This window comes from Mustela nigripes, chromosome 3 (assembly GCF_022355385.1).
Source record: "Mustela nigripes isolate SB6536 chromosome 3, MUSNIG.SB6536, whole genome shotgun sequence".
NCBI classification, from domain to species: domain Eukaryota; kingdom Metazoa; phylum Chordata; class Mammalia; order Carnivora; family Mustelidae; genus Mustela; species Mustela nigripes.
Genome location: NC_081559.1, coordinates 42,209,784 through 42,235,541, shown reverse-complemented (window position 1 = coordinate 42,235,541; position 25,758 = coordinate 42,209,784). Strand labels below are relative to the sequence as shown.

General features: G+C 46.3%; 1 protein-coding gene across 5 annotated transcripts in view; it reads right to left on the bottom strand.

Annotated features, from left to right (window-relative positions):
• AGAP1 (ArfGAP with GTPase domain, ankyrin repeat and PH domain 1) overlaps positions 1-25,758 on the bottom strand; it is a 506,008-nt gene that overhangs the window by 74,184 nt on the left and 406,066 nt on the right. For 3 of the 5 annotated variants that reach the window (XM_059393772.1, XM_059393773.1, XM_059393775.1), the window contains one exon: positions 12,543-12,620. The exons of the other annotated variants lie outside the window; for them this stretch is intronic. In XM_059393772.1, the coding sequence (XP_059249755.1) occupies positions 12,543-12,620 (78 nt within the window). The remainder of the gene's footprint in view (positions 1-12,542; positions 12,621-25,758) is intronic. 5 annotated transcript variants of the gene reach the window in all.

The following is a 25,758-nucleotide window of genomic DNA, read 5'->3' as shown; positions in this document are numbered from 1 at the left end:
AAGCAATCAGGATGAGAAGGGGACATGGGCCCTGTCTTTGTAGAGCCTCCTTGGCTCCTGGCATGTCCTTGCAAGGAAAGCATTCCACAAAAATTGACCACACGTGAACTCAATACCAAAGACACTAAACACAAAGAAAACAGGACAGTAAATTTAGATCCAAAGGATTACAGATACCTAATTTAAAGTAACTATGCTTGAAATGTATAAACACAAAAAATGGAACCCTAAATTTTCAGGCAAAAGGAGACCATGAAAATTGATCAGGTAGAGCAGAAAAAAGGATAGTTCTTTTGGAAATTCGAATGATACTGTTAACAACCCCCCCCACCCCCGACAGGATGAAGGAGGAGCTGCAAGGGGGTGGGGTGGGGGAGTGAAGAGCCGGAGGACAGAGGGACTAACAGAGGACACAGTGAGGCCGCTGTGGAAGAGAAATGATGGGGCATGTGGAAAGTGGGACGCATACCTGACCACCGGGTAAATGGTGGGTGCCTCAGGGGACTGTGAATGATAGGGGGCTCTAAACTAGGGAAAACAGCATCAACCAGGAAGGATCGCAGTCATGAAGAACCACACCAGAAGCTTATGAAACCATGGAAAACTAGACAAAAAAGGGTCCATAATAACACAAAGAAAGAGAAGGCAGACTGCTCTTAAAAAAATGGCAGTGGAATGGATGACAGATTATCTCAAGAGCAACAACCAAAACTTCAAGACAGAGGGATAATACTCTCGAGTCCTGGAAGAAAATAATGTCGGTCAAGGCATGGGAGCCTGGAAAACCTTCTCTGAAGAAGAAGAGTGGAACATATTTTATGTGGAAAACAAAAACAAAAACAAAACAAAACAGTAGAAAGAGTCTATTACCAAGACTCGCTGAAGGAGCTGCTAACAAATATGCTCTTCAGAAGTGTCTAGAAAACAAGCCAGCACCAGGGAAGGACTGGTGAACAGCTGAACAGATAGAGATGTAGATGCATTAAGCAAAACCTGTGTCACATACTACTTTTGAGAATAAAGTCTCATTTCAAAGTACCCGAGACAGGCTGGCAGAGAGACACTGGAACCAATGTGTTATCAGGTGGCCTACTCATCTGTAAGGGCGTGAAGGACGAGCATTAGGCACATATGATAGAGTACCAGGGTCAGTCTCTACAAAAAAAGAAGTAAAAGATGCACCTTTCAAATCAGAAGGGGGAAACACTTAAATAAGAAAAAGATATATGACCAAAATCTATAATCAAACCAGGACTAGAAGGGAACCCCGTTAGTTGGACAAAAAGTACCTATCAAACCCGTAGCATCATTATTCTTAATGACGAACAGAAGCAATCACTTCTTATAGTTAAAGGGTACTCAAAGCAAAGATGCTCACTGTAACAGCATTTGTTCAACCCTGGGGCCGAGATATACCAGAGAACAGAAGACCTAAACACTGGAAAGAAAAAAAAAATCATGGATTGCAGGACTGTTTACATAGGACACCACAAGTAATTTAGATTTATGAAAAATAAGAACAACCGTTAGTAAATGGACGGTATGTAAGACCAATATAAAGAAATATCAGTTGCATTTCTGTACATTAGAAAAAACAAATCATATGTAAATATATCTGTTTACAAATATATATTTCCTTCCATCTGTGATAGGGAAGGATACGAAGAACTGTGAATAAGCCAATTTGACTTTGTTGTTAAAGTAACTACACAAAGGATCACTGGAACCTGCAGTCACTGCTAACAGGTGGTGAAGGGCAGAGCCCACCCTGCATTTCGAGGTGATGGACAAACCAGAGTATGCAAGCAGCCAGAGAGGGTTTCACGCCTCGTCTCCTGGGAGCTGAGACCCTTGCTGGGTCTGCTAACTGTAATGAAACACCAATAAGAATCAGCAAAGCACAGAACAAATGGATGCAAGACATCCTGTGACCCAGCCTGGTGGACATGGGCTCTCGAGGAGAGGTGTGAGACTGGCAAGGTTACTGGAAGTGTCTAGAAAACAAGGGTCGCCCCAACAACCCTGGAAAGCACAAGTTTCATGACCCAACGAAGAACCACCGGTGCAAACGCACAAGACTCCAATTCATCTGGGACACTGTGCTTTGCCCAGGGGAAGGCCTGGGGGTGACTGCCAACCCGGAAAGGCACACAGTCACGGAAATAATGAAGCCACGAATGAGGACAAAGTGTGGTGTCATAGTAAGTGTGGTCACTGTGACATCTGTGTGTATGTGCTGTTTCTAAGGTGCCTGGAAGCGTGCACTGAGGCCCAGCAGTCACAGGACAGGTGGGAGCGTCAGGACTGGTCTCCGACAGGACTCACTCTAAGCCGAAGCTCAATATGCTGTCAAACACTGACAGAACTTCTTTGGGGGAAGTTTTCTCTTTTACCCCAACTGCTGGGCCTTGATGTGGCAGAAGATGGGCCCTCCAGTCTTGCCCATAGGGCCCCAGTAACAGCTCCCGACAAATGCTGCTGCCTTTGGCGCTGGGCTGGCCTTAGCCAGGTGGGCCACACTTATGGGGCTCCTTGCTGGACTGCCAACGGAAACCTTGGGGATAGTTGGAGGAGAGGGGTCCAGCTTGTGTGGAGAAGGTGGATGGAACTCTGGCACTGTCCCAGGAAAGAGGCATCCCCAGTGGGGGTGAGCCTTCTTTTGGATTCTGGGCTCTGGTGAAGATGTCTTTATAAGGAGCTGGGCAGCAGGGATGCCTCACTCCCCAAATAAGGGGTTGAGACTCCAAATAAGGGATCTACTTGCTATCCTCACAGGGGTCCCAGCCGATGCTTACGGCATAACATGCTTTCCCAGATACTAATGTCTTTATGTGGCTTTATTTTTGGTGGTGGTGGGAGGGTAATATATTAACAGAGATACAGTTAGAATTTCAGAACTGAATTATATCTGCCGTATGGCTTTTCTCTGCCTCCCTAGATTAAAACAAAATAAGAACAAGGATTACAGAGCAACTGCATTTTTAATCACACTACATATAATTTCCATGAAGGGATACTTTGTTTCTTTGCAATGAAACTGCGTGGAATAATAAATACAAAGTAAATACTGTCAGGCTCTAGTTCTGTGTTAGGAAAAATACAAAAAGACCTATCGTCATCATCTCATTACCTTTAATTATTCTTCTTTCTTTAAAGTGGCTAGTAGTGCTCTTTGCTTTTTGAAAACAAACATTTAAAGGAAAGGAACTCTTAGTGGGTGTCTAGTGGGAGCTGGAAGTGTCTCTCCTCTTCCCAGTGACCTTTCTGTTATTTTTCCTTGTTACCTATGTCAGACAAGCAAGGTGTGCGAACTTTTAAAAAGGAGTTTCCCTAAAATCTCTACCCAGCTTGTCACTAGTGTCGATTCTTTTAAGCTCGTCCAGTTGGAGAATGCCAGGGGAACGGGATGACAGACATCCGCAGAGCTGTTGTCACGGCTCCTGGGACGTGATGCCCTTGGGTGTGTCTGTCATAAGCTGGGGACTGTCCAGCTGCCATCGTCAGTGATCGGTTAGCACCAGGAGGAGGACAGTCCCATCTATACCAGGATCATCAGAGCAAGTGACAGTCTTGGCTGCTGTGCTCTGTTCTGGGGGTGGGTGGCACGTGTCAAGTTTCCTTCTCCAGGTTTTCATAACTGGGCTGGGGCCACAGATCTCTTTCCTCTCTTACTGGGGACCTGTCACGCTATGTCCCACAAATGCAGGTACCTTGGCCCCTCCACGCTGAGACCTACCCCCACCCCACCCAGGGGAGGTAAGACGGCTGCCGACCGGCAAAGTGGAGTGATGGGATGTGCCGGATGCCCTCCAGGTTCCCCTCTAGCCAGCTGCAGCCACCTGTTTCAAACTCCATCCTGATTCATCCCGGGGACAGAAGACTTGGGACAGACTAACCAGGCATCCTACTAGGGTCAACGCTTAGTAAATCTCTTGATTTAATCCTTGCTTAATAGCAGTGACTGTTTACATTCATTCATAGCAGATTTTTGGACATTTTCCCTTCTTCTTTACGGATGAACATGAATTTCTTTTTGGTGATATGGCCTTATTCAAATCACCAATGGACGAGCAGGATTCCATCCCATAATGAAGTGGCACAGTGATATTTTAGTTATATGCAACTACATAAAAAATGATAAAAACAGTAATTGGCAGCGTGAGGCCAATCAGTCAGAAAGACAGACTGAACATTACTCTTCACTGTCATCCTCATTTAAAATGTGAAGAGTGTGCACGTGGACCCCAGGAACATAAACTTGCTATTATTCCTTTTACTAATACAAACTCGTGACAACTACAGCGGCTTATATTTAATTTATCCTGTAGAAATAGAACTCAGGTTGCCAGAAGGCCTGCTGGCGCGGACGTCACGAGTGGGCTTCTCCGTGTCAGACGCACACGTCACCAGTAATCTTTGGTCCACGGCCCTTGGGCGGGGATATCAGAGCGCCGCATATCCACGGCTGGGGATGAAGAACTGTGTTGTCTCGCGACGTGACATTCCAGGGCTGAGCTGCTAAATAAAGTTTTGTGATTGGGCTCGCAGGGATTTGAACAGTTTTCCGTGTTTAACAGTTAGCTGCGGAGAGGTCCACTATAATAGTATTTTAGCGCCATGAACCTGTCGAAATCAACCTGCCCAATTATTCCAAACGACATTAATAACACCGGATATTACACTAATTGCGTCCAGTTTCTATGCAGACGAGGCCCCGTGGGGCTAATTTTGCCTCCTCAGGGGCAAGCAACTCAGCCATCAGACTGATTTCACGAGGAATCCCTCCTCATTACACAAGTCTGGCCTGTCAAACTTTTTTTTTTTTAAAGGTTAATGGGCCAATCAGTCATCAATTATTTTTGCGGACTCCTAGCAGACAAAGGGTTAAAGGACTTAAAGCAGCTGCAACTGTTCTACATTTGGAAGCTGTTTCCAACAGGAGACTGCCTGGACCAGGGATGCGTTTTGGGCAAGTGGGTGGAAGGGGAGAAGAACCAGACAGATGTGAGCCTGTCTCCAGGGGTAGGTCTGAGCAACAGAGAAACTGCACTGTGTTCTTACAAAGGCCCAGGCAACCTGGTCCCCTATGCCCAGGGAACACACAACTGCTTGAAACTGAGATGCAGGTTTGACACGAGCAAGGACTCTCTTCTGAGTTTAGAAGGGGTCAGCGTGTCTGTCGCTGTCTTCACTGGCAAGATGGGACACCTGAGTCCATTCTCCTGAGCGCCTCTACTAAGCTGGAACCCAGCCTCCCATGCTCAGTGCTATCTGTGAGGCTAAGCGTCCTTCCTGACATAGGTCATGACAAACCCATGATGAGAATGTGTTCTCTCAACTCTGCAGGGATGAGCTGCTCTGCGCCGAGGCACAGGTCTCCTTGAAGAGGGGGCCAAGGGAGGAGTCCAGGATCCACAGAACCTGAGGGTTCCCAGCTGCTCACCATTTAAAAGTGATCTGACTGTGAAATAGCCAAGCCCTGCAGTCAGACAGTGGTCTTCTCCACTCCAGACTTCTGTTGATCAAGAATTAGGACTTTTGTTTTAGGATCTATCACAGTACCTGGATTAACAGGTTAATAGTCACTTCAACGTTTGGCTCATTTTTTTTTTCTCATTACCAAGTGAGCATAGCAATCGGTTTCTCCCAATTTTTGCCTGAAACTCCACATTGTCTTTTCTTCACGTCCTTCCAATTTTGTGGTACTCTCCGGGAATGAGCTTCCCTCTTCTGCCCTTCCTGCTCTGCCACCTGCCAACTGGGAGCCCATCCCACCCTTTGATCTCAGCTTCAAGCATGAGGGAGGCCCAAGGCTGGCCTGGGATGACAGAGGCGTGCTGTCCCTCCCTTTCTTTTGCCAGGAAAGACATCCATAATGGATCCTGAAGAGCCTGATGCAGCCTCAGAATCCTTCCTAACGCCAACTCTGCACACAGCCATTGTCAGCTGGTCCAAGTCGGAAACAGGGAGGGGACAGAACAGGGAGGGGAACAGCATTTGCTGTTCTGCCCCCTCTTCGGGTCTACCACAATCTACACACGGCGAGATCACTCGTGGTTATGTCGTACGCAGCCCCAGGCTTTTATGTTAATTTTTTGAGCCACGCATTTTGTAAAATACTGAGATACTTCCGCTTTCAAAGCATATATCACATAGGCACGTGGTCTAGATCTTTTACTTCATTACGAAAACCACATGTTTAAGGTTTCAGCCAAACCCACCATAATACAAAAAGTTAGTTTCTACTTATTTTCAGTAATTCTCCCATTTTCATAGAACACAATAAATGTGAAGGAAAACCTAAAGAATATGGTCTAGGGTTTTGCAGAACCAAGACCTATGGGCACTAAATAATACATAGAAAAGCACTCCCTCCTCCTGCTCCAGAAGTTAATTTTAAGCAGAAAAGGAAAAAAAAAAAACACCATTATTTCTGCTCATTATGAACACTCAGTTTGTGGTATTTAGGTAAATATTTTTGCAAACTCTGAATTAGGTAAATATCTTTGTTTAGCCCAGAGTCCAACAGAGGTGTTGTACTGTGGCTTAATTTAGGGCATGAGCAGAATTAATTCTGTGAAGAAGCGAGTCCCCAGGGGGAGGTCACAAAGTTAGGGATGTTAATCGCTGTTGTCATGGGAAGATTCTCTTATTTTCCAAACACATTAGAAAGAGCCAGGAGAGCAGTCTGAGAGCTGGGCACCACGAAACTCTGTTCTATCAGCTTTGGCTTCCAAAGCCATGGGGTGCCAGGCATTTCTTAAATTAGGGAAAGTACCTAAGACAAATCTCCTGAAAAAATATAAACAGATCCAAAACTGCGACACTTCAGGATGGAGAAGACAGATGTTTGAGCAACTTCCTGGCATCTGTTTATGGCCAAGGCACTGCAGGAAAGCCTGAGGCCCAAGCTCTTGGTTTAGAAAGAGAAAACGAGCCCAGAACATCTGTTTTGATTTATGTGGTTCCTAAGCAGTGCTCTGCGCATTTATCATTTGTTACTCATTCTAGTTGATGTTCGTTACTTTCCAGGGTCCCCAGTCTCCTGGTGGAAGGTGTGTGTGGGCTCTGCTGCTGCGCGGGCCCTGTATTGCCCCTGGGGCTGCCCCTAGCTACTGCTGGCTGTGGGATTAGTTGACAGTGTCTTGGTTACCCTTTGAAAAGCTGATGGCTGGAAAGACAAGTACCCTCACTTTTCTCCCCTAAAAGTCGATTCTGGAGTTACTTTCCATGAAAGGGTCTCCAATCTTAATTGATCTGCAGGAGTTCATAATCTGTGCCATTCATCACTGACCAGCGTCTACCTTGGCCGATTTTGCCCTCAACTAATACACTCAACAGGCCTAGAAAATAGTGCCATGGATACTCTCCACAGACTGTGTTCTTGGAGTGATCTGCCTATTAAATAAGTCTAAGAATTTCACTGTGACCCCTGTGGTCATCCTGACCGTGGGCCCAGCTCTGCTGTCAAGTCATTTCTTCTCCAGTCATCCTTCCAAGTAGGCTTCATCGTGTTCATTCTGGGGGAAGAAAACAAGGCAGGGGGAGGACAGACCTAGCAAGGCATCGTAACCCACACAGTTGGGAAGTGGCAGAACTGGGATCTGCTCAGGCACGTCTGTTTCCAAAGCCAAATTTCTGTGTTTGATGACTGCTTTGAGGATGACAGTGAAGGGAGAGGGGTAGCTTTCAAGGTCTGGAAAAAAACGAGGTTTGATTTTAAGTCCCCCCTCACACTTTCAGGGAAACATCTCTTGCTGAATCTCTGCTCCTTGCCATGTCCACGTTTCTCAAGCTCTGAGTTTTCCTTGATGACGGGACCGGCGGTGCTCTGGCACAAGACATGGACAATAGCAGCAGGTGTGGATGCTGAGCGACCTTCCTCTGGATATGTTAGTGTGCCGTCTCCACAGCCTGCAGATGGGGGACCGAGGTGCCGTGGAGACTCCAGAACTGGACCCCCATCTGGCTCAGGAGTTGGGGCTGAATAAGCGCCGTCTACACCACTGCTCACAAATACGCGGTGTGCAGAACCTCTGATCGAGCAGGTGTCCGAAGGACTCACAGTGGGTCTGCAGGTGTCCGAAGGACTCACAGTGGCAAGCCCTGTGTCCAGGTGTCGAAGGCAGCCTCAGGAGATGAGCCCGGAGGTCAGGGCTGGATGCAGACACCAAAGGACACAACAGGTCACATCCACAGTGGCAGAGCAGCCTTGTTCCCCTCCCTGTGGTGAGGGCCGTCCATGGAGGTCACAGCCCGAGCAGGGAGTCTGTGCCTCTCTGCTCGAGCCTCCACCTGCCCAACACCTGTTATGGAGCCCACGGGTTCAGGCTGTGGCTCTGACCTCAGTGGCCACCTGTGAGGGTGCATTCTGGAGGCACGTGACCGCTCCTCCCCACACCTCAGTTTCTCCTTTTGGGAAATGTGGAGGATATGAGCCTCCCCCTTGGGCTTCCTGGGAATCCCAGGGCAGGATGCCAGGAAAATGCTCAGTGCTGCAGTCCGTTGTGGCTCCTGTTGAATCCCGGAGACAGTGAAGCCTTTCCTGACCCCCTCCACCATGTCGAGCTTCACTCTCCACTAACCCGCAGGGCACACCATGCCTCCTCTGGAACGAATATTCCCTCACTCCATGCCAGAGTCTTCGTCCAACATCCCTTGTCTGACTGCAAGCCCTTCTCCCTTCCCTCTGCCCCAGACCTGCGCAGGATAGGGACCTGAGACCTGGCAAGCTCGTCACTATCTCAGCCGTGAGTGCATAAGCATCATCTGTTTGCTTCGACCTGAAGGAGACAGATATTTCAGCACCACGACCGGGGGCATCAGGTGCTGGACAGGGACTGTGCTGGCCCTCTGGTGCAGGAGGGACACAGATGGAGGTCCGAGGCAAGGAGCCGTGCTGGCTGGTGCTCTCCAAATGGCTTGTATCCCTCTATGTGGGGCCTGTTTGTGACCACGTGCTAGGGACCTTAGGGTCCCTCCGTTTGGCTCGCTGTGGCATGGGGAAGCCGTGCAAACAGGTTTCACAGACCCGTCTCTGGGCAAGTCCCAGATCCACAGAAATGTACCCCGAGACGGGACTGAACTGAGACTCAGGCTAATATTGAACCTGGCTGGGACCTGGGTGTGAGCATCACCTATACCTCAAAGTGGCTTGTTCAGCTCACAAAATGAGGGTGGGCCTGGCACCCCAAGAAACACCCCTTGTGCCCCACCACATTTCTCCTTTACCCATTTATGCTTTATCATGTCCTGGAAGAATCCTTCTGTTCTGTCTTGCAGGGGACGATAATCCCACCTGTCTCTGGGTGGGCGGAGGAAGACAGTGCAGGGACCCTGTGTGGCCCTATTCTGGGGTGCTGCTGCTCACACACATCCCACAGGCCTTCCTTCTACATCCCCTTGACACAGCGCCCACTTTCTGCTCAGCCCTCTCTATTCTTCCTCCGAAAGACGCTGACCTCGGATCTGAACATTCCCAAGTCTGGCTTCAGCCGCCTGATGCGGACGTGGTTCTCCCTTGGGCTCAGAGGCAGCGATGAACTGGAGAATCCCACCATCAACAGATCTTCCATCCCATTTCACAAACCTCTGAGATGGCAAAATGAAAGCTCGTTCTTGTTGAAGGAACTGAAATTTCACCAACCTTGGCAGAGTTGAATTTTTATAAAGTAACAGAGATGTAAAAATTAGTCTAATATACATATACAGAAACATCAGGTTTCCATTTCGGTTTCTGAGGTAACTAACCCCAATGGACAGAAAAAAGTAGAAAAGAGCACATTTTTGTTTGTTTTCTCGTCTTGGGCATTTCCGTCATCAGTTCTGGGTAATCTGTCTTATCTCCTCCCACCATTGACCCATCTATTGACCTGTTCCATGAGGATCCAGGAGTAGGTCCTGGAGTTGAGCTCTCTGGGCATGCATTCTACCTCTAGAACTCCAATTTCCCATCTCCAACAGGATACCTACCAGCAGGGTACCATGTGGATTTGCTGAAATAATGCAGGCCAGGAATGAGTGTACACAGGAGAAAAAGGGTTTTAGAGTGAAACTACCAGGTCCAAATTCCAGTCCTGCCTGTCTCCCGCCAACCTGAGTCTCCAGGCAAGCCCAAAACACCTGAGCTGCACTCCCTGGATCTGGAAAGGGGGATGCAGGTGCCCCGTTCCAGGTCATGCTGAGGCCGGCTCAGAGGTGTGGACGCGCTCCTCGTATGGTGCCTGGCTCATAGCGTGTGCCCCTCCCTAACTCCCGAAACTTGTTGGAGTTGGAAACTGAGTTGGGAACTCAGTTGATCTTGGGATCAACTCTCCTTCTGGTGTTTTGGAGGGTACATCTGAATACACTATACAAAGAGACCAGTTTAAAAAATACTCAGTCTGAGGAAGGTACATTTAGCAGATCACCCAAGGCCTCAGGTGATAACCAACCTTGGAATGTTCAGGGTATGAATTTTCATAAAGGATCATCTTATAGAGAATACATGATGACATCACACAGCAAAAGACTGGAAGTCAGAAAGGCATTTTGAGAATTTATATAATTACACGAATTCAGGAAAACATGACTAAAAGCGGTATGAAATGAGATGGTGTGCTTACAGAATTACCAAACAAAGTAAAGGAAGAACAGTCATGTCACTTAATTGAAGATTCACAGATGTAACTCAACGCTGAATGGAAATGAGAGAAAATGGGAGGGAGGATTGGCTTGGTGGTCATTATCTACTCCAGTTCCCCTGGGACTGCCTGCAGCGGCTGCTGGCAGTCGACTGAGGGCCTGGAGATGCAGCCTCATCTGGTGTTTGGACTCCTAGGAGCTGCACACATCACTGTCCGACCCCAGCCACGACAGCCGGGCAGGGCAGACGCCACAGATTACCTGGCCGGTCAAGGTGAGAAGCTCCTACTTCTGCACATCACCACACCTGTCGGGGGCGACAGCCTACCAGTGTCTCCAGGAAGGGCTGTCAGCAAGTCCCAGGGGGAACTGTCTGTCCACCTCCTCACTGTCTCCCAACTTTATATATGACCACATGGAAAATCAGATGTGCCTTTTTTTTTTTTTTTGAAGGCCAGGAGTCAATAAACAAATTTGTCATGACAAATGCATACACACACGAAAGAAAAACAAATCTGATAAGAACACAGGGAAAAGAAATGATATGCAGCCTAAGTTGAAAAACTAACACTAAAAAAACAGTGAAAGAGTATATTTAACACCCTTAAAAATAAGACAAAAAATCATACTGCGTGTGACTGCTCGTAAAATTCTATTATTTTTCCCTCTCATTTTGTCTTTCTTGAATGAATGCTTTGAAAGAAGATACCAAGTGGGGGGGGTCAAGCCCCACTGGTACCTTAACAGATGACAATTTCCCCTTGAGGAATGAAAAAAAAAATTATGATTAAAAAAATAGGTCTTTAACAAGCCATCGTGAAAATGTAGTTTTGTTTTCCAGATTCATTTTTTTTTTTTTTCTGGCTGAGAGCAGGGCTTTCAGCAGCAAGACAGGAGTAATTGTGGAAGGAAGAAAAAGAGGATGGTGATATAAATCAGCAAAGGTTAATGATCGGGATGTGAAGAGAGGGACTTGTTTACAGAAATAGCGTGCAATTTAAAATTTACAAGAGATTTAATGCCACTGCTTGGCAATCGCTAAAATCAACAGCCCAGAAAACAGTGACATTAAGAAAAATATTACAGTTATAATCATCCCCAAATAAGTCAATTAGTGTTAGGGCACGAGCTTACGATTACTTGACCCATTTGGCTTGCACTTAAGTGAAAAAAAATGTCCCCCTATTATACCAAGATCGCTGGATTGTGACCTATTTTGCATCGTACACATCGTACACCACCCTCCCGCACAAGCGCTTGGGCGGACGGTGGTTTTCCTTTGCCTGGCATCAAAATAATTCTGACCCTTGACATTTGTAATCATAAAAAAAAAGGCAATTTATAATTGTGTTGTTCAAATGAAGGTGGGAAAAATTCAATCTGCTATTATACAAAAGCAGTGGCGGCTGTCTCCAGTGGAGAAAGCAACGCAAGTCAATTTGTGAACTTTGGCACCAGACGACCTTTAGAAACACAACAATATACTGAATTTACAAGCAATAGCAGCCCATGCAAATGACCCGGGCCGGGCCGCCTCTGGATTAGAGCCTCACAGAGCATTATGGAGTATGCGTCCACAAAACAAATTAAGACTGTGACTTAAATGTCACGGCACACTATTGTATTTGGCTACAGATCATTACACCTGATACTCACACTTTTAAAAACTGTAATAACTGGGGAAATATTACATTGAGTGCCCGCATGTATAAAGGGAAAGAAAAAAGAGAAGAAAATAGGTTTCTGAAGTAATTTAAACATCGCTACTCGAGGACTGAAGCGAAAGGTCAAAATTTAAGTAAGCTGAAAGGAACACGAATGGCAAAACCAGGCACACGGACGGGAGATGGAGAGACGGCGGGGATGAGTCCGCGAACACAACGAGGGGGCATGCGGCTCCGGGCGGTGCGTGGCGTTACCTTCAGTGTTGGTGCTGCTGCTGCTGTAAATATTTCGCAGGCTACCAACACGGTTTAGTTTCCAAGCCTTGCGTTTGGCTGCATCCCGAGTGCAAGGGGAGGGAGGGGGGGAAAGAGAGGAAACAAAAAGGAAAAGAAAACAAATGAAAAGGGGAGAAAAGAAATGTCAAAGCAGCTTGTGACGTCAGCCCTGAGCTGGCGCATCCTGGGAGGCAGGTGGGCATTGGGCCTCACACCCCCCATTCACCCCTGCTGCGCCCCCCTCCCCTGCAGAGCTCAGGAGCAGGCAGGGGTGGGCTATCCAGTGTCATTAGATTTGTACAAAATCAAACAACCAGGCAAGGAAGTCTGTGCATCCTTTTCACCCTGCTAGGCTGGACACGTGGCTCCTCCAAATGGTGCCACGCTGGCCTTCTCCTTGGCGACGGATGGCGTCTCTTGAAGGAGCTATGAAGCCAGCAGTCCTTTTATCTGGCAAAACACTGGGAGCATGTCTAACCAAGAGCCCCTGGCAGTTAGCAGTTCACATGTATGCTGCAGAAGGGAGGTCTACAGCACCCAGAGCTATCCACAGAGAAGTGGTCTCTCCCCACTCCTATTTTGATCTGGACAGTAGCCTGCACCAGCAAAACCGCTAGCATCTTGCTGTCATCAAAGGGTGAAGTCCCTTCTCCTTCCTATGGGGGCTGCTGGAGGCTCTGAATGGAGCACCAAGGAACCCCAAAAAGCATGAGCCTCAAGCTCTCAGCTCGCCCAGGAAAGCATCCTGGGTTGGGGGGGGGGGTTAGACAAATAGTGAGTTACCCACAGAAAAATCCTGGGTTTGGGAGGGAAATGCAGAACAAATTTAACAATGTGTGCGGTGTCCTGGGAGGTAGGTGGGAGGGGTCCCTAGCCTTCTCAGACACTCTTTTCCAGGGACACATTCTCAACTCATCAACCCCCTGGCCTACCAACCATATATTTGGGCCAGCAGACACCTGTGGTAAGAGGCTAGTTCCCGCCAGCCCTTCAGAGGAGACAGTTCACAAACTTCGAGAAGTTCCCAAAGTAGGACACACTGGACCGGCCCTCTCTCTCCACCGCCAGAGCCAGGAAAAGAAAGTGGTCCAACCTGCTGGTAGGGCCTCTTCTGGAAAACCGTTCACTGTGGGCAGGGAAGAAGCGCTCGTTCATCTGGGAAGGCAGGTGTTTGCATTGCCACAGGGTGTCTGCAGCACACTGCAGGAAACCAGGCCAACCCCGAGACCACGGCAGGCTGGCCGGGAGTCCCTCACACCCCACTGCATTCCTGACTTAGAACAGGTGGGCTCTTCTGGCCCGCTGTCAGGTCCATGGCTCAATCTCAAAGGGTGCATGCACTTCTGGTGGCCAGCACGTGACCCATAGTGATGACCAGGTCCTCACGAGTAGCTGCACCGCGGACCTGAATCTCCAGCACTTCTGTGCGTATTCGACTTATTTGGAGAGCGCAAAGTAAGCTACGTGTAAGAAACAGGGATGTTTCAGGAAGCAAGTGCAACTCTGAAACACATACTGTATATTTAGGATGCAAATTCTGTGTTCCTGATGAAAACAAAAACCGAGCTCTAACTTAGCTGTCACCAGATCTAAAACGAGAAAAGAGTAAGCCATAACTAAACCTCAGAATGACTTCGCAGCTTGAAAACTGACAATTAACAAGAACTGTAATCTCCAGAGTCGTGGTGACCCGGACTACCTCCTGCAACAGATGGTCTGGATGTAATCTTATGTGCCTAGAGGAGCTCCCCTTGTCTCCGCACCCCCAAGGCTATCAACTACCTACAAGGGGTCTGTCCCGGGGTGAACACACCTGGCAAAGAGAGCTAGCCACTGCCACATGGCAGCACAAATGCCCTGACTTCTGGACCAAGCCAGTCACAGATTTCCGATGTTTACTTTAGAAGTGTTCAATGAATGTTTATCCGCTTCCTCAGGTAGAGCGGGTGCTTTTGTAGAATTAATTGTGTGTTTAATTATTTCAACAGACCAAGTTATGTTGTCTTGGCCCATGTTTCACAAGTTCCAGAAAGTAGTAATTGCAAAAGAGGCTACACTCCTCAGTGTAAAACCTACCTCTGTCTCAAACATTTACATATAAATAGGCCTAGTCTGGGCTGGGCACCCCTCTGGAAGGGAGGGATGCTCAGCGCAAACCTCTTCCCTCTTCTGCTTTATACCCTGCATTTTTCATGCTCCCATCTCCCATTATCATACGGATGTAGAAGCAGGAAGTGAGTTCGCAGTCTGGTTTTCTATTAACCTATTGATGAAATAATCAATTTTAATGTGTAAAATGTCATGCCTTTTTCTTCCCCTTAAACAAATGGACTTTTTCTGGAGGATACCAAGGTCCTGATCCGTGCATTTGTCTCCTGGGGCATTGAATGCTCTGGGTCCACTTGTTTTGAAGCTTCTCAAAGAGAAAATACAATCAGATTATCATTGATAAAAATCTCCAGGTGTGCACACTGCTGCTGCCTGGGCTCCCTTCTTAAGGAAATGGAGACACTGCCCTGAGCAGATGCAGGAGCACAGCAGCGCACCTGCTGCTGGCTGGGCGCGCTGTACTGTGCCACCCTGTACCATGCCACCCCATGCCGTGCCGTGCCACTGCACACCATGCCACCCCACGCCATGCTACAACCACACCCTCTGGGGGATACTTGAGGGCTTCCTGTGGACTAGTTCAAATCTCTGAATGTTCTGGGTTATCTTTATTTTAATGAGCAAATTTATTCTTTTTAAAAAAAATTTTCAGGTGTACAGTTTCTTCTACTTAAACACAGGCTAACTTACTTTGATTTTGTCACTCGTGTTCCTTCTCACAACACTACTGTTTTAGTGTCAGAGTCTCACATTACTGGACAGAAGAGTGGCAGGGTGTGAGCTACTGTGGGTATTTCCATTCTGCTGCTGGGTTTACTGGATATGCAAGTCTCTTCTCTAAAGGATTTTCAGTGCCTCTTGTGGCTGTTTAAACGGCACGATGTCCCTGCACAGTCTTAAATGTCGAGAACACAAATGCAAACCTCAAAGGATACACAACCCTCCAACATGTAATTTCAGAAATAATGCAAACCAACGGTCAGCCTGAATGTAGATAGTAAGACTGACCTCTTCTCAGTTTAGCCTGCAAATTAAATGGGACGTTCTGAACCCCAGCTTGGGTCAGCAGGAAGAGTCAGCAGGGCCTGGGGAAAGGACGCCAATGTCTCCCCACAATGGCATCAAAACGTGAACTATGAGCTCACGATGAATACCAGATTGTTACATGAATGCCACATCAAGAGGCGATACGTGGGACACATGGCTGATGGGTTAAGAATTATGATAGAGAAGGTCATAGAACTCATCATTATATGGGTTGGAATGTGTTTCCTAAGGTTGAAAAGATCAAAATTTTAAAAAAGACATGGTAAGAGAGTAGGGACTCATCCTCTGAACCCTAAGACAGAAAGCTTCCTGCCTTTTAGTAACAGTGGCATTGTCATTGTCCCCCTATGATGAACGAAGAGCCCCCTGGCTGAAGAAGCACTGATTCACATTAGCAGAGTGAATTTATAAGGTAATCTTCAAATTATAAAGAAGGACAAAGAGAGGTGACCTGCAGGATCTATGGTACCCAAGTCCTAAGGCTGACAAGTGTATAAGCATATGCGCCCTGGTCGTTGAGGAACATGGCCTTTCCAGAAAGCTGCCCCACAGAGATCCACATTTGGAGTGACTGGTCTTCTTCAGCAGCATGTGCCACATTGCCAGGTGGGGTGGCTGTGACCCAGCTCATCTGGGTCTCAAATGCTCCTTATCTTGAGTCCTACATCTAAAGAAGGGAGGCGGGCATTAACTTCAGTACACAGAATATTTCTTTAAGGTAAGGTCTGAGAGTTATAAATGAAGAATTCTGTGTCCAGAAGTCCAAAATGAGATATGACACAATACACTCAACTCATAATTACTAACAGACAGTCACAATCTTTTCAAAGGAGAGCGAGCGAGGGCGAAAATGTGCAAATTAGGGCTTTCTACTAAGTTAGAGTAGCTGGAATCATTTAGAGTTAACAACTCCCAGTTATGACACATCTCCTGGTTTTTGCAAGATATACCTTTTCATAGGAGTTCACACAATGATCATGAGGGACTTACAAATTTTATTTTAAAGAAAAAATTGTTATTTTGTTTCTGTAAGCAAAGAAAAAAATATTCCTTTTTTTTTTTTTTTTTTTGAACTACAGCATGTGAACAAAAACCTGAGAACTGATCACATGCAGATTTCTAGCAGGAGAATTTGGGACTGGCTCTTTACACGGGGAATAAAAATACTCCTTAGTCTGTTGGCATGCTCAAACGAGCAGGGTTTTCTCCTAAAGTCTTCCTCCATCATTGTACCAGGAGACCACAGACTTATATTAATGTCACCTATGGTCTCCTTCTGACAGCGCTCTTTGCTGATTAGATAAATATTCCTCAGATAGCTGATTAAAAAATGATGCAGCCGTGAGCTTGTATGTCCAAGCCCTGTCAGCCATGTTGGATGTCCAAGTGCACATGAATTACATCCCTGGCGTGAACCGAACAGGGCCGGCTAAATGAGGCACGCTGTAGCCCTCAGAATCAATTATGAGAACGAATAGGATCTTTTTACCTACACAGAGGATGGGGCTGGGACGGAGAAGGTGTGTCACTCATTTCTAAGAATGTCTTGTCTCCAAACGAAACAAATAACCCCCTGCATTCATACGAAGGACTGTAAGCTTGTAGCTCTTACAGAAGCCAAATGATAACCTTGTCAGACAGCACCGCTCCCAGTCCACACCAGACGTGTATTTATTTATTTTTAAAGAGGCCATCGGTATAAATGCCACTTGTGCAGAGGGGAGTGTCTCTGCTCCTCAGAGCCTTCAGGGACCAGGACGCTGGATAAAGAGCATCCCCCAGGAGCCCCCGCGGGCAGCTGTGGGTTCTGTGTCACTTCCAGTTTCGCGCGCCCAGCACCCTGTGATCTTTTGTTGGTGGCGATTTCATTGTGAGGTTAGAGATTGTAGATTTCTTTTGTCCTGGCCATTTAAATGTTCATTTGCTCAACAAGAATGTAAATGTTCTGTTCTCTTATAAAAAGGCAGTTTTTTTTTTTTTTTTTACCCTTACAAGATGCAACCCGAAGATTCCTACGCACTGGAAACTCACTCCTTGAGCTGTGAAGGGGCTTGACATAACGGTCGCTTCCTAGAGGCTGCCACACAGAGAAGTAGTCATGTTGAAACGTCCATTAAAAGGGCTTTGAGAGGATTAAACAAAACCGGAGGCCAAGCAAATATAGGACGTCCATTCAGGAAGCAAAAGAACTTCACCGTTGCCAGTTTCTAGCAAGACGAGAGCTAGCTAATCAGAAGCTCCAGAACGCAGAAGATAAAACACCCAACTAAAGAAAAACCTGAAATTAAGTCACTGACCCTTAATTATAAAATTTTAATTCAATTTCCAATAACTCCTAATGGCTTTCTTTACAGCAAATACAATTTCCGTAGCGGTGGCTTCTTTAATGCTGCTAGGAGAGGCAAGCTGCCGAGGGCTTCTGCATAGTGGTTAATGCAGATGCACACAGAAAATACCATTAACCCCAGAAAACAGCGAAAATAAAAACTAAGCGAAAGCTCCGGGATACACCATAAAACCAGAAGTTCCAATTAGGTGGAGAGCCAGCTTTCCTCATGGCCTAGAAACACACTGCGTTGCAGGGTAAGGATTCAAGGGTACCCAAAATTAATCGGGTTTTTCAGTATGATGCCAAGAGGATGACTTTTAACAGGGACTAGAATAAAATAAGAGCTGAAGTTGAGCACAATTTCATGATAAATCTGGGTGTAGATCTTGGGTTTGGCACAGTCTCAGAGGGAGAGTGGAAACACATCAGTACATGGTATTAACTTCTTTCCCTGTCTTCATGGAGCAGCTATTCATTTTGAAAAGGAAAGGTTTTTTTGGGGGGGGAGATTGGGGACGACTTGTAAGGATCATATGGACAACGGAGCCCCGCTTCACTCTCCTGTGGATGATTGTCGAGCTAATGCGTAGTGATGGGTCTTCAGCTTTCTCTAGGGCTAGTTACTCTGGGAATGGCATTTCGTGTTACGGGGCTGGATACCTGGCATTCCAAACAGGAACAAGATGCAAACCAAATTCTCACTTAGGACAAAATGAGGTGCAAATGAGTTTTGCCAAGATGAATGATGTGTGTATGGAATACACCTTTTGTGAGATGGCTTCAACTGTGTTCACGCAGTTAAGTGTGATGGGGCAAGGGTTCTGCCCAGCTGCATCTCCCAGCCCCTTTCGAGGGCCAGCCCCAGAGGGCCAGCTCAGGGCTTGGGGAAGTGGGTGGCAGGAAAAGGGCCAGCCACACTGTGGGGGGGTGGGGGGACTGGGCAGCAGGCTGCCTGAGGGGCTTACCAAGGGAAGGAGTGATAATGGGAAACATTCATCCCCCCCACCTCCCACCCCTGCTTTCCTTTCTTCTTCATTTTTTCTTCCCAGTCTCCAAGAGAATGTACTGCAGGCTTTTCTTTGGATTTTTTTTACTAACATAAATTCTTTCTCAACAATTCCAGAAAAAATAGTTTTTTAATAAAACCTTGAATTGCACTATCGTATTTCAAAGGCGATGACCAGTTAAAGCAACTAATCAAAGGCGTAATTATTTGATGACGGCTGCCTGCGCCCCTTGCAGGGCTATAATTGAGGGGCTGTGATCACTGGACCACCAGCTTCCACCATGGCGGATGCCGCATTTGATCTGCCATCTTTGTAGCTGACTTCCTACACCTGTCTGAGTGAAACAGGACACTTCTTCAGGGCTATTTCGCCCGTCACAGTCCCCACAGACATGGCTATGTGAATCCGAGAAGACTAGCAAAAATATCTTCTCGGAAACATTTGTAACCTTTGGCATTTCAGGAGAATTTCCCTGGAAATTTCTAACAGAATTCTGATCTGTAGCTTCAGAAACCACGGAAGCTGTGAGATAGGCGGGTACGTGTTTAGTCGATAGGGTACAAAGAGCAGAGTGACAGAGAGAAGATTTCTAAACTTTTGATTCTTCTTGCTACCATGGACAAGCATGCCTTGAAACACTAACATGTTGCTTTCTGCAAAACTGCTTTGGCCACACAGAACTCTGCAGCTCTGCAGCTTGCCCCCTGGCTACTGTGAGTGAACAAACAAGGTCACAGTTATCTCAGGAGGGCCCAGGAGAGAGCTGCACTCACACAGCAGAGTAACAATAAAGGTCTCATTGCTTTCTGTAAGAATGATCTAAATACACCCACTTTATTCAGCCTCAAGCAAGAACATACGGGAACACTGCTTCAATATTATTGCAGGAGCAAAGTTAGCTTCACAGCAGTTTAATAATAAGAATAAACCATGAGCTATCTCACTGTCCTCTTCAAAGTTCTTATCCATATGTATGCATAATTACCCCACTTACAGGTATGACTTCTACAGAGACCTGTATTACTTTTGAATGCAAGGTGTTAGGTTACCAGAGTTTTCAAAATCATTCTTTTTAACAGCTGCATCATGGAGTCAGCATGGCATAGTCGCAGCTGTTCCTTATCGTTAAGTATTTAGTTACTTCCAGCTTCATGTTACTAAAAACATTATCTTCTCTTTGACTTAATATGGATAGAGATGGTCACATATAGAATTATGTACAGACGTGGTAGGACACACACACTGGTCTCTCTTCTCTGCCATGCTGAGGACAGAGCCAAGGAGAAATGACACCAGTCACAACAAGCAAATCTAGTCCACGGATCTCTGTCTCCAATGCTATTCTCCAACAAAAAGAACTAGGGCTCCTCAGAGAAGTGGCTCATTCTAGCACTGGGTCAGGAAATGCACAAATGAGCCCAGGGCGTTGTATGGTCCTAGGAAGCTAAGGAAGGGCTAAGGCAAATAAGCGTAATTGTTGGGGTGTGGGGCAGGTGACAAGAGGCACAGGAGCCAACAGGAAGGACTTCCAGTGGCCAGAGCTGGAACAGTTTGAGCACAAAATAAGCAAAGTGGTACTGGATTATAACCTAAAGTATAAAAGAAATAGCCAAGAGTTGATGCAAATATAAAGAAGTAACTGAATAAATAAATGGGGGAGAAGAGATAAAGCTTCCATGTAGAAGAATCCCAAATAATTTATGTTGTTACCAAACCCTAGAGGAAGAAGAGCCTAACTTCCCAATTCTCAGGGACAGCTGACCAAGAGGCTTCCTCCCCAGGAGCACAGTGTGGAAGTGGGAGGGTGGGGCGGGTAACTTCACAGAGTGGCAGCCGACAAACAACCTCAAGCCAGCGATCAAGGTCATATACGCCAGAGGGAGTATGACACTTGAGAAGGGCATGACAAATACAGCCCCCCCCCCCAAAGATCCTATTTACTTATTTTGAGAGAGAGAGAGGAAGAGGAACAGAGAGGGAGGGAGAGGACAAGGAGACTCTGTACCAAGTACAAAGCCCGATGCAGGGCTCACTGTCATGACCAGAGATCACAACCTGAGCAAAAATCAAGAGTGGGATGCTTAACCAACTGAGTCACCCAGGTGCCACCCCCACCAAACAGCACTTTACCTCTGTGGTCTTCCTCCTCAAAACCACCGCCCCAGACTAATCCTAACAAAAACATTAGATGAATTCCAGCAGTAGGAGATCCTACAGTATGCCTGACCAGCACTCCACAAAACTGTCAAGGTCATCCACAACAAGAAGTCTGAGAAAATGTCGCAGCCCCATGTGTCATGTGGTATCCTGGCAGGCATCTTGGAGCAGAGATCGCGAGTAAAAACCTTGGAAATCCAAAAAAAGTACAGACTTCAGTTAATAAGAATGTACCAATGTTGGCTCATGAATATGCCATACTAATTAAAGATGTGAATAACGAGGGAACTCATGTGTACACATGTGTATGTGTGGAGGTCATCTGGGAATTACTTGCAGTAGTTCCTCAATTTTTCTAGAAGTCTTCTCTAGAAACTAAAACTTTTCTAGAAAATAAAGTCTATTAAAAATACTATAATAAGCATCTTTGGGCAGGAGTATGGTTATTTTTCTCCTGATCATTTTAATTGTTTCTTCGGAAGGAAAGGCCAAGAGTAACATTACCCAGGGAAAGGATTACTCTACTGCTTGGAGTATGTACAGAGGAAACTATTATCTCATTGTCAGGTATCACTTATTCTCACTAAACCAACGTTTACAAATTAAAGACACTTTGAAATCTTTGTGTGGCATGACCAGTACGTGTCACACATGCTCTGGAAATTCTTCTCCTCCTCCTCCTCCTTCTTCTTCTTCTTCTTCTTTTTTTTTTTTTTTTTTAAGATTTTATTTATTTGAGGAGAGGGGAGAGAGAGTACATGCAAGGGGAGCAGCAGAGGGAGAAGCAGGCTGCCTATTGAGCAGGGAGCCCAACTCAGGGTTCGATCCCAGGACCCCAGGATCATGACCTGAGCTAAAGGCAGTTGCTTAACACACTGAGCCACCCAGAAGCCCCCACTCTGGAAACTCTTAACAACTTGAAAGCCTGCTCCACCCAGTGGTTGTGCCGAGATGGGCTGTTTAATTTCTGATCATGAACATGAGTTTCAGGGTACGTTTGTGAACTAATGCTCTCTAGAGGCAGCAATTCAATAAGGCCAGCTCTTATGGATACTAAAGCTGTCTCCTTGTATGTCATCTGGCATTACCGACCTTGAAATTATGTTTTTTCCCCTTTAGTGAATTACAACATATATTTAACAAAAGTGTACCAAGTCTGAACAATGCTCCAATCAATCTTCAGAATTAACTTGCAAGAATCAGAAAATGAGTTCGACCCACTGAGAGAAAATGTTTGCTCCCATGCTGAATTTAGATCTTTCCTTGTAATCAGCACAAGAAACTCACCTTTTTAACTAAAAGTGGAAGAGCTTAATAAAATTAAAGACCAGAGTCATGCTAAGTTGGTTTTGTGAAATTCAGGAAGGCACAGCTGTGGGAAGTTATCTGCTCTGGAAGGTCTGAGCTCAGATTCCCAAGTGTCAGGGGACCAAATCAGCCCCTTTTCTTACACAGAGAAATACTGATAAAGTTAGGTAGGCAAAACAAGTGTGCAATCACAAGTGCATCTACAAAATATTGTCCCAAATAGATATATTTCATTTGGGTACAAGATATGAAGTACAATCGGCCATTCTCACTGAGGGGCATTTCATATAGAAAAACCCCAAACTGTAAGATAAAGGAATCTTAGAGTGGCTCATTCCATACAAGTACTAAGCTTGTGGCCTTATGGTTTTTGACCATCAGTTTCATGAAGGAGTATACAACACAGGAATCTGTATCACATATGCATTATTTGAGGGTTTTCTTTTATTATTTATTTTTTTTCTAATTCTTTCAGGGAAGAAAAGTGGTATTTTACAGAGCATGTAGGACATGCAAACTGCCCAGAAAATAGTATCAGGATGGCAATGGACTGCTCCCTTCTTAGAGGAGATACAGTCACAGGCTGTGGTGGGATTCAGTGGGTCATTGGCCCAACCAGCTGGCATAGTGAATATGTGTCTCTCCTCAGGGGTGCAGGGGCAAGGCAAGGTAATATACAACAGAGAACGGGAGTGAGGTAGGAAAGCTGATGCTTAGGCCACCCCATCTGGCAGAGGCACAGGGTGGCCAAAGGGTGACTCAGAGCAGAGTGCCACTGTCCCCTTCCTCCTCCATCCCAGGCCTGCCACAAGACATGAAGGGGACATGGCACCAAGAGGGGCACAAAGTCTGCCTCGGTGCATGCCACCATCCTCCCCTTACTGCGTGCACAAGATCGAGACCATGCAAAGTGTAAGATGCACAGAAAGAAAAGCTCAAACGGCATGACAGACACGAGGGAGGGAAACACTGGTTGGAGTGTTATCTGAATAATTCCTGGTGACCTTCTGTATTAGTTCTCAGAGCCTCCACTATTTTCTCCTGGTGAGCCACTCATCCAGGGAGGACAGGGGGATGTATGGAGTTCTGTTCTCAAAGGTGAAGGAGAAAAAGATGAAACTCTTTTTCCCCAAGAAACTCTTTAACAAGAGCAAGGAACTCCCTCGTGGTGGTGGGGGCGGGTGTGCACGCACCATGTTTCACACACATGTTGAGGAAGATGGCAAGGAAGGGCGGCAGAAAGGGATCTCAGCAGATGGGACAGGACTGCTACAATCCACGGGGAGACCAGAACCTTCTCACTGAGTGGGGCTGGGAGTGTTCCAGTTACAAAGTACAGAGGTTTTTACTAGTTATCTTGGAAAATGACTACACTGGGGAAGCTGGAAAAGTTCTCCAAATTACTTCTTCTTAAACAATAAATTGGACAACTTAATGGTATCAGCATGTGACAAACCACTAACCACATACTGTATGACGTTATCTTGATGTTGATATACAGGAACTGAAGGAACAAGACACAGTCACATCCCTCACAAAAATGTACCACCAAGGAAAAAAATACAGATTAGTCTTAAGATGGTATGGAAGTATTTTTGAAAGTTGTAGAAATATAATTCAGAATATTTCTAAAATTATAGTATTTTTAAAAGTCTTGGGGCACCTGTGTAGCTCAACTGGTTAAACACCCAACTCTTGGTTTTGGCTCAGGTCTCAGTCTCAGGTCTGTGACACTGGATCCCCACGTGAGGCTGTGCTCAGCGTGGAGTCTGCTTAAGATTTTCTCTCTGTCCCTCTGCCCTTCTCTCGTGTGTTCTCTAACATAAATAAATAAATAAATCTTAAAAAAAAAAATAGTCTTCACTAGGAGCGCCTGGGTGGCTCAGTCAGTTCAGGGTCCAACTGTTGATTTTGGCTCAGGTCTTTATTTCAGGGTTGTGGGCTCGAGCCCAGCATCAGGCTCTGCACTGGGTATGGAACCTGCTTGGGGCTCTTTCTCTCCCTCTCCCCCCCCCCCAAACTCATGCTCTTTTTCTCTCTTACAAGAAAAGTCTGCCCTAAAGTCTTCACATATACGTGCATGTGTACACACACACACACACACACACACACACATATACTTCTCCACTCCTGGCTGAGGAGAGCTCCAACAGAATAACCAAGTATGGTCTCAATGATACATAAATAAACTAAGTGATTTTTCCCTCTTCCACATTTAGCTAGTGGTAGAAATATATTTTCTGATAGACTAAACGTGAATGAAAAAGCGAAAAAAAAAAAAAAGGCAAAGATCTCTATTAGTAGCCCCCACATTTTACAAAATTTGCAGGCCTTTCTGATGGCCATGATCTGTCAACATTCCAGAACGACTCTGTTTTCAATGAACCACAGTATCACTGGGCTCTAGAGCGGGCAGCCAAAGGGCTCCATCACCCATTCACCCCGACATCAAGGACTTAGGTGTGACCAAGAATACTGCCACCTCATTTCTCTAATCAAGATGGCAGACATTTAAATTAAAAGGCAAAAATATCTTAAATAAAACACCTACCAGGAGGCAAAAGAAAAATGCCCCCCCCCCCCCCAACCAATCTCACAGCTGCAGCAGAAAGGAACCGTGTGTCAAAGCCTAGCTTTAGGAAATCAGGAGAGGAACACCAGAAACCTACCTACTGCTTGTCTATTTAGTGGCGGGGACCAGCAAGAGGACAGGTGGGAGGAAGGGGCCTGTGAGCTGCTCAGCTGGCAGCAGCCGGAGCTGTGCGCAGCGGATGACTGAGCGAGGATGGCTGGCTGCTAATCGTTGATTGAATAATGAAACTGAAACAACTGATAAAAGGTTTCAATCTTGAGAAAAATGATTTATCGTTTTTCAGTTTACTGGCACCGCTATTTGTGTGACAAACGGCTGGAAAGCCCCCAGTTAATCTCCGCACCCCGCCAAGCCCGCCGCGGCGGCAGCTTCAGCTCGCGCAGCCAGATAATCAGCAAGAGCTAATGACACCGCCACGCGGAGGCTGCGAGGGCGACACGCCAGTGTTTTATCAAGGCCCATCTCCGAGTCCATTTGCAGAATGGAGTTTTTGGGTGAGGGGCAAGGGAGAGAAGAGAAAAGGGAGAGAAAGAGCGAAGCACAACGTGAACAAAGATGAATAAGCCACGCGGAGAGAGCAGGGTCCTGACACAGAATCCTGGGCAGCAGGAGAGCAGAAGGGCTTCCCATTGGCTCAGGACAGCT